We start from the raw sequence: 16,717 nt of genomic DNA on the forward strand, positions 1-16,717 counted from the left end.
GGCTGCTGCCAGGAAAAGCAATGGAGTCAATAGTTATGGACCAGAGACCAAAGACAATCGCTTCAACCCTCCCAATGATTAATTGCTTCTCAGATGTGATTGAGGAAAAGAGATGAGGTTAAAAATTTGACGTACCAGTTTTTTAAAGTTTTGTTTTATTGCTATTTGCTAAGTTTGCTTATCTAATGAAGTCAAGGTACATTTAGGGGAGCAAAGTACCTGCAAAAAATAGGAATACAGATCGTTTTGTATAGTTAGGTGGCGCCATATATATGTGACGTTAGGTTGATTTTCGGCCAAATCCAAGCTAAAGCAGGGTTTTAGGGTTGTGGGCTTATTGCTGTTTCAATTTTATTGTGATGTTTGGGCGCACAGTGATGAAGTGATAGTTCTCCTTTACTCTTGGTCCTCATGGGACAGTAATAGGTGCTGCTTGGGGTGGGTAAGTGGAATGGAGGGAAATCCATACATTTTGATATTTTCAGCTCCAGTAACAGACTTTCAGATTTGTCTTAAATGTTTCGCTTTCACCTTTGTGGTATGCACATAAATTATATACTTGGAGTAGGAAGAGCAAGCGCTTCAAAGTTCCACTGGCACTTGCATTTTATAAATAGTTGACATCTAAGAGTCTATAATGAAGGAATGCACTTTAGCTGTGGGTATTTGACACATTTGATTACGGACATGATGCCACACCGGCAAGTGGAGAACAGCTCAGCAGAGAGCCCTCACCAAAAAGTATCAGACAAACAACATGGCAATTTTCTCTCTGCAATCAGAGGTCACAAATCTGGCCCATCTCACAACAAATGTTGAATCATTCACTCTACAGCTACTTCTGTGCCACTAGTTCCTGTTTACCAGCCCAACTGCTGAACAAATTATTTCAGAGTTGATGACAGCACAATAATGCACTTCCTAATGATGTCTGTTGAAAGTGCCCCTTTTATTGCACCACATAACGTGCATGCATTCATTGCATTTTGCTAGACAGGATATATAATTGAAAATCTGTATTAATTCTTTAAAAGTAGTTTTTGTCAGACAGGGAATAATTTAAAAGAATACATGAATGGTATTCATTTGTAGAGATGCTGTTATTATTGTCTTCAACACGTGCAGAAACTTCAAAAGGTGCAAATTTCTTTTGACACGTTCATTAACTGTTGTTGGGGGAGTTGGATCACAATTAAAACCAGTTCCCTTTTCACTTGCTATCCGCTTTTCAGCACAGTTTACTGAGTAACAATTAAGAGTGGGAATCCAAACATTTTTTTTTCTTTAACCTCTGCCTAGTTCAGGAATAATCAGCTGAACTATTTTCCCCTACTTAGATCAGTTAGAAAGAAGAAAAAAACTTGCATTTATATGATGCCTTTCACAAGTTCAGAATGTCCAAAAGTACTTTACAGCCTCTGAAGTACCTTTGAGAACTAATCACTGTTGTAATGTTGGAAATAATCTGGTTTTAGCCATGTTGGTTGAGGGATAAATATTTACCAGAACATTGTGGAGAGACCCCTCTTCAAAAAGAGCCATGGAATCTTTTGTGTCCAGGATTTAGGCATGGTAATACGGTACTGCATTGTCAGCAAAGCTGTGCTTTTCACTAGCCATTAAACTGGCATCTTCTACTTCTCCGGATATTCAGGCTGATGTTGATAATCCCATGGCACTGTCAATTATATATCAATTGTGATAAATTATATGCAGGTGGAGGGCGTTAATTGGAGTTTCACTTGAGCACATATAAGAGTCAAAGATGGCTTTTTGCAGTAATCAGGCAGAGTTTGTAGGAGCCGCTCACAATGTGTGCTGGTACTGGCAGAGTGCAAAGACCAAACCAGAATACCAACCAACTACCACATACAATTATATACAATACTATCAACAGTACCAACGATATTACTCTCAGTGGGGGTATGATCCCTATGCCGGCTACAGTTATGGGTACCCGCAGTATGGCACCACTGAGGCACCAGCAATAACCTCTTCCCTAATCACAGAAATGACGCAACTGTCTGAGTTTCAGCAAAATTCCACAATTACTGAGGAAACTGACGAGGAGCCCGTGGAAGATCCAGACCCAAAGTTAGATATTGATGAAGTTAACAAACAATTCATGGAACAAAGTGAAGAACTGTATGACTCCTTAATGAATTGTCACTGGCAACCCTTGGATACAATCACTTCAGAGATTCCCACTGCAGTATAAAACAATTTGAAATATATTTTTGTAAATGCTAATTCTTGATGGTATCCTGTAGGGCTATTGTTTTCCATTGTATATCAAGCAAACTGACTTCAGAGATATCTGTAATTTGATATTTCAGTCTTAAACTAAGATCTGATTTCTTACTGTTAATCCTTTTCAATACCCTTTGTAAATGGTTTGGATCTTGTACTAGTCCTTTCATCTTGGTCTGCCCTGCTAAATAAAGTTATCTTCTGTGAAAAAAAAATGACATTTACTGAAACTGTGGTGTGGTTGAGTTAGGAGATATATGCTTGTAATGTTTCACTCTGTAAATAAACATAAAAAAGAGTAAAAATTGGTTCCATTATCATCCTTAACCAACTGGCTTTCCAGAATGGAGCAGGCTCTAATTGAAGAAGAATTTCCCTCCATACCTTATATTGGTAAACTATCTGTCCCATCTTCAAAATGGCTGCCATATTTGCTATCTTAATGGCAGTTGATGCCTAATATTTGAGCTGCTTTGATATATTTAGAAGACCTGATGCTACAGAAATGTAAGTTTAGTTTTCAATTGAAATTATCTAGGATACTTAGTACATGGAGAAAAGACAAAGATGGAGGCATGTTCATCTTGTGAAATGTGTTGTTATTCCAACCAGTAAATTGTGTCTTTGTGGAAACATAGGCAAGTTTTACCCCTTCAGGCCAGCAGGCAAAATTTGACTTGTCAGAGTTGTTTTGAAATATGGCATTAATCATGTATCCCTTGTCCAGCTCTTTTTCCCATTTTGCTAAGAGGCCTGCTGATAAATCCTTCAAGTTAGTACATAATTCCCAATCGATGCCGGTTGTTGCTTAAACCACAGGAGTTCCTGCGAAACCCTATCTATTGGTATATTGGTGATCACTGGAAGCTCCCAAATATAAACAATTTTCTCCTTCACAAACTGATGGCCCATTCTCAGTGTGATAATAAATTAAATGAACATCCTATAATTGCTTTGCCACTGTGATTGGGTATAGGAATGGTGACATCTTTTTCCAAGGCTATACATGAAATTGTGTATTTTATGACCACAAGTGACCTCCCCACTGTATTGCTGCCCCACTTAGTGACTTAGTGTTCTTGGGTTTGTCACCCTCTTATTCCCAGCTAAGATCTCTAATCTCGCTTTCTTCACCTATCTGTGTTCTACTCATTTTTGTTAGTAAGGTTCAATGCCAAGTGCAGTACGAGCAGCCCTCCTAAATTGACTCACCTAAGGTAAAGGGAGGAGGAAATTATATCATAGCCTTGACAGATTGTTTACTGGATATTTTATAGCTGCCCACAGTGCACAGAGGTGGTTTTGTATTTCTGCTAACTGTAAGGTTAGACATTATAATGCGAGTAATATTAACACCTTAGCGCTAGGTACAGGCATGTGTACTTCAAGGGAATCCATCTACCCAATTGTTCAAATTATTTGGTAAAGATCACTAAATTAAATTCATTTTGAAGTGTCCTAAGAAATGAAAAATTTGGGAGTTTTTGGGATTCTAAGTTTGCTTGACAGCTGTGTCTACATTGAAGATGTGAGTAAGTTTGTGAGGGGCAGGTCCAGTGATTCTTTGTAGAATCTTTAATGGACAGATGTGTGGTCAGAAACTTCTAATTGTGGGTTTATATTTGGCTAGCAGCACTCAGCTCACCAGTCACTTCTAAACCAGCACAGAGACTGGGATAAATCAATAGTTCTTGTCTAGTTTTTTTACCATGTAAAAACTGAGCGGCCTCCTTTTCATGCTAAATAAATTTGCCTGCTCCCATTTTTATGTGGGAGGTTGGAACTGTCTTATAAAACAGTCCATCATTTTTTTGTAATTAACACTTTAAATCTAAAGACTTAAACGCAATTGTAACCTTAGAACACGTGATATATGGTTTGCAATATTTCAAGGATTTATAAAAAATATCTTTCTTCCTTCCCATATACTTAAACAAATTGTGTCCTATTTTTTGAGTTAAATAGTTGCATTTCTTACACGTTTCTTTCTACTCTCACTACAAAGAAAATGCTGAAGGATGTCAGAATCTTTATCATGTTTTCTGTATCTTGTATCTGGCAAGATTGTCTTTTGCAGTTGTATATGTGTCATAGGTTTTTCCTTTAAGCAAAGGCAAGTACATTGAAGGAATATGTGATTTTCTGCTCAGTGCAAGTCAGTCACATCCTCTAACATAGAAGTTGGTTCTCCGTTTTTAATCCAATTTGGCAGAGAATACAATTTTTTTTTGAAAAAAAGCTTTATAGTTAGATGTTAAATGAAATAATTTAGACTGGAAAAATTGAGATTGCAAAGTGAAATGCAGGGAACATTTGAAGTGTGCTGGTGTTTGTCTCTTTGACGAATTGCAGCTGTCAAACACAGTTGATGCTATTTAAATTCATTGACCTGATAATTAAGCCAATCCCACTCATATGTAATTTTATGCTTTACTGGGCCATTTATTGTGCTTTTCACGTACAGTATGTACTTGGTGTGTTCATTAAATATGCTCAACATTAGTTTATAATGTAAAATAATGTTAAGTGTATAATCTCTTTGAGAATTACTGCTGAACATAATGGAACGTTATGAGTGTAGATTGTTGATCTGCAGTCAAATCCTATTGTTGCAATGATATTCAACCCAATCTCTCTTCTAAATATATAGCGTGGGTTGCTTTATTTATATAGGTAGAGCATTGACGAAAGCACTCCTACAAGCAAATCTTGTTACTTCTCCCAACCTTGTCCCCAAAACCAAAAAGAAAGTGATGTTTATGGATGTATGAATGGGATCATGGATGTAATCTGATTCGCTATTTGTACACCTTCAAACACCCCCAGTGATACCAAGTATGTCAACTATAAATTATGGACACGGATGAATCTTAGAAGGAACCATTCAGCCCATTGTTCCTGTGCTAGTTCTTTTAAATATTTCCTTTTTGAGTACGTTGTTAATTCCAGTTTGAAAGTTACTATTGAACCTGCTTCAACCACCCTTTTCAGGTCATGCATTCCTGACCATCACAACTCCCTGCATCAAAAAGTTCTCCACATTTTCTCTGTGTTATTTTGTGAATTATCTTAACTCCTGTGTCCTCCTACCAGTGGAAATGGCTTCTCCCCATCTGCTCTATAAAAATCCTTCACCGTTTTGGAGACCTCTATGAAATCTGCCTTTAACCTTCTCTGGTCTAAGGAGAAGAATGCCTGATCTCTCCAAATCAATGAAATCCCTGAACATTGGTATGATTCTAATAAATTTCAGCACCCTCTCCATGATTTGGACAGCCTTCCGACTTTGTGATGCCCAGGATTGTCTACAAATTTCCAGCTGAGTCCTACCTACTGTTTATAAAATTTTACCATAATTTCCTCGCTTTCATACTCTGTGCCTCTATTTAAAAGCCAAAGTACCCTGTATGCTTTTTAATAGCTTTATAACACCTATTAAAGCTAGCCTTTTCCATATTTATAGTACTTCTTGGCTCAAAAAAATATATTGGAAGTAGAATGGAGTCCCATTTGGCTGCTGCCATTAGCTTTTAAGTTAAAATTAAATATTTCTATGAGGAATGGCCACCATAATCTGTGTTCCTTCTGACTTTCACTACCTTAGTGTTTTGGTGGGAGGGGGAGAAAAGAGTGAACAATAGCGATCGACAGTATGTGCATCAAATCTGTTTAATACATGCTTAAATACCCTGCACATGGAATATTATACTGGTGCTTATGCACAATTGATTTTCATATTTTTGTCCCCAGTTGTACTGAGAAACTTGGGGAGAGTAAAGGCTCCTTTATTTTGTCTTTGGAGTTGAGTATCATATATAACTTATGGTGCCTTAGTTTTTCATCCACCTTGTGCAAAAAGAAATTATAGAAGACAAAGCTTTTAATCATCAGTGCTAACATCTCCTTATGTGGCTTGATTTCACATTTTGTTTGATAATACCTTGGGAGGTTTTGATGGACGAAAGACTTGCATTTATATAATGCCCAAAATGTTTTATATCCAATGAAGTACTTTTAAAGTGTAGCTGTTGTAATTTACTGCATTAAACGTGCTATATAAATACACATTGTTGTTAAAGAAAATACTAACACCAATGCAGCCTTTAGTTCAGCTCAGCAATGCCTTGGCTTAAGTGAGGGGTGAAAAATCTACTGTTGGCCTAAGGGTAATCTTTCCAGTTGCCTCCTAATGTTCAGCTTGCTGTGCTCAAAAAATTTACAATACTTCTATTGGAAATAAATGTGATTGGAAGTGAAGGTTCAAAATTACTGTCCCTCGTGGCTTTTTCTACCCTGCTGTGAGGCTGTAGTTCTACTGCCACATAAAGCATGGCAGTCAGGAGCATAACCACATAAATTTCCATCCTTTCAGCCATAAAGTACTAAACAAAATGTTAGAAGTAGCTTTTTAGGGCATAGTACCTCCTGAAATTTAATAATTTATGGATTCTGCTCTCCATATGGAACCATATCAAGTTTTAGTAGCCTGGCTTTGCTTTATTTTCTGTGATATGTAAAGCACGGAGAAAATAGCAAGACACTTGATATGTAACTAAACAGGAGAGAGACTGGAAGATTTGTGAGGTACACTGGGTAATTGAAGTATCATCAGAAATGGTCCCAGGGTGTGTTAATAGACAATAAGACATAGGAGCAGAAATTAGGCCATTCAACCCATTGAGTCTGCTCCGCCATTCAATCATGGCTGATAAGTTTCTCAACCCCATCCTCCCACCTTCGCCCCGTAACCTTTGATCCCCTTACCAATCAAGAACTTATCTATCTCGGTCTTAAATACACTCAATGACCTGGTCTCCACAGCCTTCTGTGGCAATGAATTCCATAGATTCACCACTCTCTGGCTAAAGAAGTTTCTCCTCATCTCTGTTCTAAAAAGTCTTCCCTTTATTCTGAGACTGTGCTCTCGGGTCCTAGTCTCTCCTACTAATGGAAACATCTTCCCCACATCCACTCTATCCAGGCCTTTCAGTATTCTGTAAGTTTCAATCAAGTCCCCCCTCATCCTTCTAAACTCCATCGAGTATAGACCCAGAGTCCTCAAACGGTCCTCATATGTTAAGCCTTTCATTCCTGGGATAATTCTCATGAACCTCCTCTGGACCCTCTCTAGGGCCAGAACATCCTTCCTGAGGTACAGGGCCCAAAATTGCTCACAATATTCTAAATGTGGTCTGACCAGAGCCTTATAAAGCCTCAGCAGCACATCCCTGCTTTTATATTCTAATCCTCTCGAAATAAATGCCAACATTGTATTTGCCTCCCTAACTACTGACTCAATCTGCAAGTTAACCTTAAGAGAATCCTGGACTAGGACTCCCAAATCCCTTTGCACTCCAGATTTTTGAATTCTCTCCCCATTTAGAAAATAGTCTATGCCTCTATTCTTCCTACCAAAGTGCATGACCTCACACTTCCCCACGTTGTATTCCATCTGCCACTTCTTTGCCCATTCTCCTAACCTGTCCAAATCCTCCTGCAGCCTCCCCGCCTCCTCAATACTACCTGTCCCTCCACCTATCTTTGTATCATCTGCAAACTTAGCCAGGATGCCCTCAGTTCCTTCATCTAGATCATTAATATATAAAGTGAAAAGTTGTGGTCCCAACACTGACCCCTGCGGAACTCCACTAGTCACCGGCCGCCATCCTGAGAAGGACCCCCTTATCCCCACTCTCTGCCTCCTGCCAGACAGCCAATCTTCTATCCATGCTAGTACCTTGCCTCTAACACCATGGGCTCTTATCTTACTGAGCAGCCTCCTGTGCGGCACCTTGTCAAAGGCCTTTTGGAAGTCCAAGTAGATAACATCCATTGGCTCTCCTTTGTCTAACCTACTCGTTACCTCCTCAAAGAATTCTAACAGATTTGTCAGACATGACCTCCCCTTGATGAAACCATAAAATAGGATTTTGCCCTATTTTACCATGCACTTCCAAGGATTCTGAAATCTCATCCTTAATAATGGACTCTAAAATCTTACCAACGACCGAGGTCAGGCTAATCGGCCTGTAATTTCCTGTCTTTTGCCTCACTCCCTTCTTAAACAGGGGGGTTACATTAGCGATTTTCCAGTCCTCAGGGACCCTCCCTGACTCGAGTGATTCCTGAAAGATCACCACTAACGCCTCCACTAACACCTCCACAGTAGGCACTACTGGAAATAAGGCATCCAGGAACTTTCAAACAATTATTAACTATATACAACTATGTATAGGAACAGATGAGCATGAGGCTCTTTCCAGAGGCATCCCTGTTTCTGAGTTCTGGAGACACATGATGTATATCAGCTAGTAGCAGAATAGCTAACCACTTATATTATGGTCATGAGAGCTAAATGAAGTTAAACACTGTGAAACTTCACCGCCATTATTTTCCTAGATGCATTGAAGCCTCATCACTAGCGGCATCAGGGAAATTAAATGCAAGCACGGTTTGCAGTGAATGTTCTGGGTGACGAGATTAAAATTTCCCTGAGTTATGGTAAGTAGTTAGATGTGAAGGCCCTCTATAAGAGTCGGGTAGCATGGTCTCTCATGAATTTTTGGGCACCAGAAAAGTTTGAATGCTCTTGATAGTCATGCAAGCCATTTACCCAGACTTCATTGGAGTGCTGAAAATTGAAAGATTTAGTGGTTATAGTTCTAAATATAACATTTCTTTTGCAGGTCAAGAAATCAGTTAACATTTTGAATTCAGCTCTTCAGTAATATCTGTAATATTTTTTCAAATATTATAGGAAATACTCTGCATTTTGTATCCAGAATGCAAATATTAAAAATACCAATGGTAGTAATAACATTCACATTCCAGATGTTGAAAATTTTGAAATTGGGAACATTGGCCGTCACTATAGTATTTGATTTATAATGAGTGTTTATTGACTGGGCAAATTGCTGATTATGCAGAAGTATGTTCAATGATGCAATGAAGGGAATACCAAGTGGTTTAAATTCCTGCAGTAATTGTTTGTAAATTTGTTAGGGATTTTTGTTAGTGAGAGCTTCTAACAACAGGTAGCCTTTCAATGTTTCAGAGTTAATGTGTTGTGGGGAAGAGATATTGCTTATTAACAGCTGTATATAATTTTTATTGGGGAAGGCATTATGCCCTTGATGGTGTTTATAAATATGGTTGAAATATTTATCTGTATGAAACAGTTGAGTAACAAATTTATTCAACATGAATGATATAGCGCAATGTCACAAAATGAAGATTAATTTGCACTTGAATTTAATTATTGCACCAGATGCCTTTATAGCAGAAAGCAAAATACTGTCGATGCTGGAAATCTGAGCTATAAAATGAACTAGGAAATGCTGGAAATACATAACAGGTCAGGCAGCATCAGTAGAGGGAGATACATGTTAACATCTCAGGCCTATGATTTTTCTTTAGATCAGTAATGCCTTATTGCCCCAAAATAAAATTTCTAATGAGCAGTACTCTTGAAAGTGCAGTGGTGTATTAACAGGTATAAAACTCGATCACTTTTTCGAACAACAATGGAAGTAGATGTTACTGTGTGTGTTACTACACATGCATATTAAATGGCTCTGTGCTTGAGAACACAAACTTTGTAAAATGATGTAGAGTGCATAAAATGTGTGTGTCTTGTAATGTGATCCACCTCAAATGATTGTGTCATCTTTGCAATGGTTTAGTTCTAACAAAAGAAACTAATAGAAATGTAACAGTAGACCTCTGATAATTCAAGCTGCTTGGAGCCCAATTACTCGCAGCCATTATCATCATAGCTATTCAGTCAAAGATGGTAATGGCATTATTCTTCTTTTCACTTCACGTGCTGAATGGAATGTTGCAATTTACTTTATTGTGTTTCTTAACAATGAGTGCGTCAAACCGGAGAAAGCCAATAATTGCAAAATGAGTCTTTTGGGCCGCCCAGATAATGGGTATGAGATTGTTATTTCAACTTTATTTTGAGTGATGTACGGCTATTAATAGTTGGCCAAATGTTGGATTGAACCATGTTTGTGAGGTTTTCTTAACACTCTTAAAACTTTGAAGTTTTCTAGTGTTTATGCATAAATGTATGCTTTTCTAGAACCATTGCAAAGCCTTTCTTTTTAAAATATTTCTGTGAAGTTGATTGTCATGATTAAATAAAAGATTGAGAGATTAAATGATGACACCCCATGAGCTCCAAGACAGAGAGTTGATCTGAGATTGCCTGGTACACGCCTGAAATACCACTTCCCTTTTAGTAACTGAACATCACACTAGATTTCATTGTAAAGCAACCTTCAGCATTTGAAATAATAAACAGAATCACAGAATCTTACAGGGCAGAAGGAGGCCATTCAACCCATCAAACTGCACTGGATCTCTGAGTAAGCCCACTAAGCCCACTCCCTTGCCTTATCCTGTAATTTGCACATTCTTTTTTTTTGAGATAGCCACCCAATTCCCTTTTGAGTACCTCGATCGAATCTGCCTTCACCACCCTCTCAGGAAGTTAATTCCAGACTCCAACCACCCTCTGGATGAAAACATTTTTCCTCACCTCACTATTACTCCTTTTGCCAATTATTTTGAATCTGTGGCCTCTAGTTCTTGATGTTCTCTTGAGTGGGAACAGTTTAACACCATTTACCCTGTCCATACCCCTCAGGATCTTGGTCAATCAAGTCTCCTCTCAGCCTTCCTTTCTGCAAGAAAAACATTCCCAACTTCTTCAATCTAACCTCATTGCTAGAGTTCTTTATCCCTGGACTCGTTCTTGTGAATCTCCTCTGTACTCTCCCCAATGCCCAATCCTTTCTCAAGTATGGTGTCCCAAACTGGACGCAGGACTCCAGATGAGGCCTAACTAGTGCCTTAGACAAGTTCAACATGGCCTCCTTACTCTTGTACTCAATGCTCCTATTACTAAAGCCTTAGATACTATATGCTTTATTAACTGCTCTCTCAACATGCTCTGCCATCTTCAATGACTTATATGCATATACACTGACTCTGTTCCTGCACCTCTTTTAGAATTTCTTCCTTTATTTTATACTGAGCCCTGTCTTCTGAGCTCCCCAGCATCAGATTGGGGGTGTACCCAATAATGCACTGGGGAATCCCTCGGAATTTCACAGGTAATCATTTGCACTGCAATTGCCCAGGAATGCAAACTTCTTCTGGGCAATTGCCCTGTGCTGTGAACCACCTGAAAATGCAATTTAAATTGCAAACTTCGGATGGTTCTGACAGTAACCAATAGTTACTCAAAAAAAGTTAGAAGAATTTAAACCTTTTCTAACTCCTTGTAAAGACCCTCCTGACGCCTTCTTCCCCGCCCTCCCCCTTTCCAGGGGACTGCCTGAACCCCCCAGGGGGCTTACACCCCCGCTGAACAACCCCCCCGACTAACCAACACCCCCCCCCCCCCCCCCGGGTATTCCTGAACCCCCTGACACCACATGGGATTCGCCCCACCCACACAGGACACCGCACCCCATCTTCCCCCTACCGGCCTGACTCTCACCACCCAACCCCACCGGCCTGATCGGATATCCGACCCCAACCCCACCCCTGCAGGCCTGACCCTCCCCCTTGATCCAGCTGGACCCCCACCCCATCCCAATGTTAGGCCATCCCCCCTCCCACTGTCTGACCACCCCCCACCCTCTTCCACTGTCCAGCCAACCCCTCCCATCCAATCCGCCTGTCCGACCACTCCCCCCACCCTCTCCTGATGCCCAACAGCCTACCCACTCCCATCCGATGTCCGACCACCCTGTCCCGATGACCAACCACCCCCCATCCCCTCCCAGTGTCTAACCAACACTCCCCCGAATGTCCAACCCCCTCACTCCCCAACGACCAATGTTCCATCCCCACCCGACCTCGGATTGTCTGCCCCTCCGTCCCCAGTTCTCCCAAATACTATCCACTTACCTTAGGCACTTAACTTCTCCCTGGTCTGTTAATTTCAATTGGACCTTTAAACCTACCTGGTTTATGGGAGCTAGTGCCATAAAAAGGGGGGCCTCCTTCAATCCGATTCTGCTGGACTGCGACGCTGGACTTCGGAGACAGCTGAGCTGTCTGGATCTCGCCCAGCCTGAGTCGGAAGGTCAGGCGAGACAGGCAGAGAAGAAATTTGGTGTAGGTTAGTGGGCACGGAGTGGTAATCTGATGCTGATTGCCACCCCAAGGAAGTTGCAGCCCACTGTCTCACCACATTTCTTCTTGCCAAAATGAATCACCTCACACTTCTCTGCATTGAACTTCACCTGCCAATTGTCTGCCCAATCCACCAACATGTCTATGTCCTTTTAAATTTTGAAACTATCCTTATCACAGTTGATAATATTTCCAATGTTCGTATCATCTGCAAGTTTTGAAATCAGCCCTGAACACCACAACCTAGGTCATTAATGTACATTAGGAAGAGCAGGCATCCCAACACTGACCTCTGGGGAACTCCACTACATACCTTCCTCCAATCTGAAAAAGAACCATTTATCAATCCTCACCGTTGCCTGTCACTCGGCCAATTACTTATTCGAGTGCCTACTTTCACTTTCATTCCATCAGCCAGAATTTTGCGCTCAAGACTGTTGTGTGGCACTGTATCAAATGCCTTTTGAGAATCCATATACTCCACAATCAACGGATCTATGTTCTGCAGTCATGCCACATCCAGCCCTGGATGGTAGTGGATAATTAAACAACTTATGGAGGAGTCCAGCACATCAGTGCAAAAGATAAGGCTGAAGCATTTGCAACAATCTTCAGCCATAAGTGCTGAGTGGATGATCCATCTCGGCCTGCTCTGAAGGCCCCCAACATCACAGATGCCAGTCTTCAGCCAATTCTATTCACTCCAAGTGGCATCAAAAAATGGCTGAAGACACTGGACACTGCAAAGGCTATGGGCCCTGACAATATTCCGGCAGTAGTACTGAAGAACTGTGCTCCAGAATTTGCTGTGCCCCTAGCCATGCTGTTCCAGTACAGCTACAACATTGGCATCTACCCGGCTTTGTGGAAAATTGCCCAGATATGTCCTGTACACAAAAAGCAGGACAAATCCAACCCATCCAATTACCACCCCATCTGTCTAATCTTCATCCTCAGTAAAGTGATGGAAGGGGTCATCAACTGTACTATTAAGTGCCACTTGCTTAGCAATAACCTGCTCACTGATGCCCAGTTTGGGTTCCGACAGGGTCTCACAGCTTCATTACAGCCTTGGTTCAAACATGGACAAAAGAGCTAAACTCCAGAGGTAAAGTGAGGGTGAACGCCCTTGACATCAAGACAGCATTTGACCAAGTGTGGCATCAAGGAGCCCTAGCAAACTGGAGTCAATGAGAATTGGGAGAAAGCTCACTACTGGTTGGAGTCATACCTAAAAAACAAGGAAGATGGTTGTGGGTATTGGAGGTCAACCATCTTAATTCCAGCACATTACTGCAGGAGTTACTCAGGGTTGTGTCCTGGGCCCAACCATCTTCAACCGCTTCATCAATGACCTTCCTTCCATCATAAGGTCAAAAGTGGGGATATTCGTTGATGATTGCACAAAGTTCAGCACCATTCGTAACTCCTCAGATACTGAAGCAGTCCATGTCCAAATGCACAATAGCTGGACAACATCCAGGCTTGGGTTGAGAAGTGACAGGTAACATTGGTGCCACACAAGTGCCAGGCAGTGACCATCTCCAACAAGAGAGAATCTAACCATCGCCCCTTGACATTTATTGGCATTTCCATCGCTGAATCCCCCACCATCAACATACTGGGGTTGCCATTAAACCAGAAACTGACCAGGACTAGCCATATAAAAACTGTGGCTACAAGAGCAGGTCAGAGTTTAGGAATCCTGCGGCGAGTAACTCACCTCCTGACTCCCCAAAGCCTGTCCACCATCTACAAGGCAGAAGTCAGGAGTGTGATGGAATACTCTCCACTTGACTGGATAAGTGCAGCTCCCACAACACTGAAGAAGCTGGACACCATCCAGGACAAAGCAACCCGCTTGATTAGAACCCCTTCTGCAATCAATCACTCCCTGCACCACAGACGAACAGCGGCAGCAGTGTGTACCATCTACAAGATGCATTGCAGTAACTTACCAAGCCAGCTTAGGATGCACCTTCTAAATCCACGATCACTACCACCTAGGACAAGGGCAGCAGATACATTGGAACACCACCACCTGGAATTTCCCCTCCAAGCTACTCACCATCCTGACTTGGAAATATAACACTGTTCCTTCACTGTCTCTGGGTCAAAATCTTGGAACTCCCTCCCAAAGGATATATCAGAGTGCAGAATCAAGGTAAATACAATACTTGAAGAATTTGATAGAATTAGAGAAGGCAATAGTAAGTCATTAGATGGCGTTAGAATAAGGGGGAAAGTAAAAAATGCCATGTACCTACATCACGTGGACTGCAGTGGTTCAAGAAAGTAGCTCAACACCACCCCTCATGGGCAATTAGGGATGGGGAATAAATGTTGGCCTAGCCAGCGACCCCCATATCCTATAAATATTTTTTTTAAAGAGTTTCCTTTATCAACCCTCTCTGTTACCCCCTCAAAAAACTCCAAGTTAGTTAAATGTGGTTTTCCCTTAATGAATCCTTTCCTTAATTGCCCTGCTTTTGCCTCGGTGACTATTGATTTTGGTCCGAACTATAGTTTCTGTAAGTTTCCCTACCACTCAAGTCAAACTGACTGGTCTGTAGTTGCTGGCTTTATCTTTGCACTCCTTTTTGAACAAGGGTGCAATTCTCTAGTTCACTGGCACCTCACACATGCCTAAGGAAGACTAGAAGATAATCACTAGTGCCTCTGCAATTTTCACTCTCACTTTTCTATCTGACATCTGTTGTATGCACACTTCTTCCTTTGTATCTTCACCTCTATTCCTCTCATCATCCAGAGTGCTTTGGATTTATTTGTCCTACCTTTCCCCTTCAGGGGAATATACCTTGACATTGCCTGCAATACTTTTTCTTTGAAGGTGGCCCTTTGATCAGCCACTGTCTTTTCCGCCAACATTTGATTCCAACTCACTCAACTCAGATGCATTCTCATCCCACCGAAGTTGGCTGTCCCCCAATTAGTTATCCCTGCTCTGGATTGTTCCTTGTCCTTTTCTATGATCAACCTAAACCTTATGATGCAATGGTCACTGTCCCGTAAATGCTCTTGCATGATATTTGATCTACTTGGGCCAACCCATTGCCCAGGACTAGGTTCAGCAGTGCCTGCCCTCTTGTTGGACCAGAAACCTGCTGCTGCAGAAAACTATCTTGAACACATTCCAAGAACTCTCGCCCCTCTTGTCCCTTTGCATTATTCCTGTCCTGGTCTATATTAGGATAATCGAGGTTCCCCATTATGATTACTTGATAATTCTTGTACACCTCTGTAATTTCTTCACAAGTTTGTTTCTCCACATCCCATCCACTAGTTGGTGGTCTATAAACTACACCAGTCAATGTTATTGTACCTTTTTCATTCTTTACCCCTAGCCAGAGAGATTCTGTCCTTGACCCCTCTGGAGCATCCTCTTTCTCCAGTGCTGTAATGCCATCTTTAATCAATACTGACACTGTCCACCACCCCCCTTACCTTTCCTGTTTTCCCTAAACACTTTGTAGCCAAGAATATTTAACACCCAGTCCTGCCTTCTTTGAGCCAGGTCTGTGTTATAGCAATAATATTATAATTCCATTTGTCAGCCTGGGCCTGCAGTTCACCAATCTTATTAACCGCACTCCACGCATTCACCACACGTGCACATTAAACCTGATTTAGGCTTTTTTGCTCTCCCCCTTATTCTGATGCCATCTAATGACTTACCATTGCCTTCTCTAATTCTATCAAACTCTCCAAGTATTGTATTTACCTTGATACTGCACTCTCATATATCCTCCTTATCAGTCAATACTTCTCTACTTCCCACTGCCAGTATTTCTCCTCTCCGTTCTGAATTCCCCCTCAGGTTCCCATCCCCCTTCCAATCTGGTTTAAACCCTCCCCAACAGCACTAGCAAACCTTCCCATAAGGACCTTAGTCCCAGTCCTGCTAATGTGTAAACTGTCCTCCTTGTACAGGTCCCACCTGCCCCAGAACCGGTCCCAATGCCTCAGAAATCTAAAGCCCTCCCTCCTACTCCATTTCTCCAGCAGTGTTGAACTGCTCAATCTTCCCATTCTTATGTGCACATGGCACTAGGAGTAATCCTGAGATTACTGCTCTTGACGTTCTGCTTCTTAATTCCCTTCCTAGCTCCCTAAAATCTGCTTTCAGGACCTCATCCCTTTTCCTACCTATGTCATGGCTCCCATTGTGCACCACAACCTCCCCCAAAAGAATGTCCCGCAGCTGCTCTGCAACATCCTTGATCCTGGCACCAGGGAGGCAACATACCATCCTGGAGTCACACTTACAGCTGTAGAAGTGCCTGTCTGACAGCCT

General features: G+C 41.4%; 1 protein-coding gene across 6 annotated transcripts in view; it reads left to right on the forward strand.

The window, feature by feature from the left end:
• pard3aa (par-3 family cell polarity regulator alpha, a) overlaps positions 1–16,717 on the forward strand; it is an 815,271-nt gene that overhangs the window by 655,555 nt on the left and 142,999 nt on the right. The window contains exon 21 of one of the 6 annotated variants that reach the window (XM_078537561.1): positions 8,650–8,752. The exons of the other annotated variants lie outside the window; for them this stretch is intronic. Within the exon in view, the coding sequence (XP_078393687.1) occupies positions 8,650–8,725 (76 nt within the window). The 3' untranslated portion in view covers positions 8,726–8,752. Of the gene's footprint in view, positions 1–8,649; positions 8,753–16,717 lie in introns of those variants that run through there. 6 annotated transcript variants of the gene reach the window in all.

Source organism: Cetorhinus maximus, chromosome 3, assembly GCF_964194155.1.
Source record: "Cetorhinus maximus chromosome 3, sCetMax3.hap1.1, whole genome shotgun sequence".
NCBI classification, from domain to species: domain Eukaryota; kingdom Metazoa; phylum Chordata; class Chondrichthyes; order Lamniformes; family Cetorhinidae; genus Cetorhinus; species Cetorhinus maximus.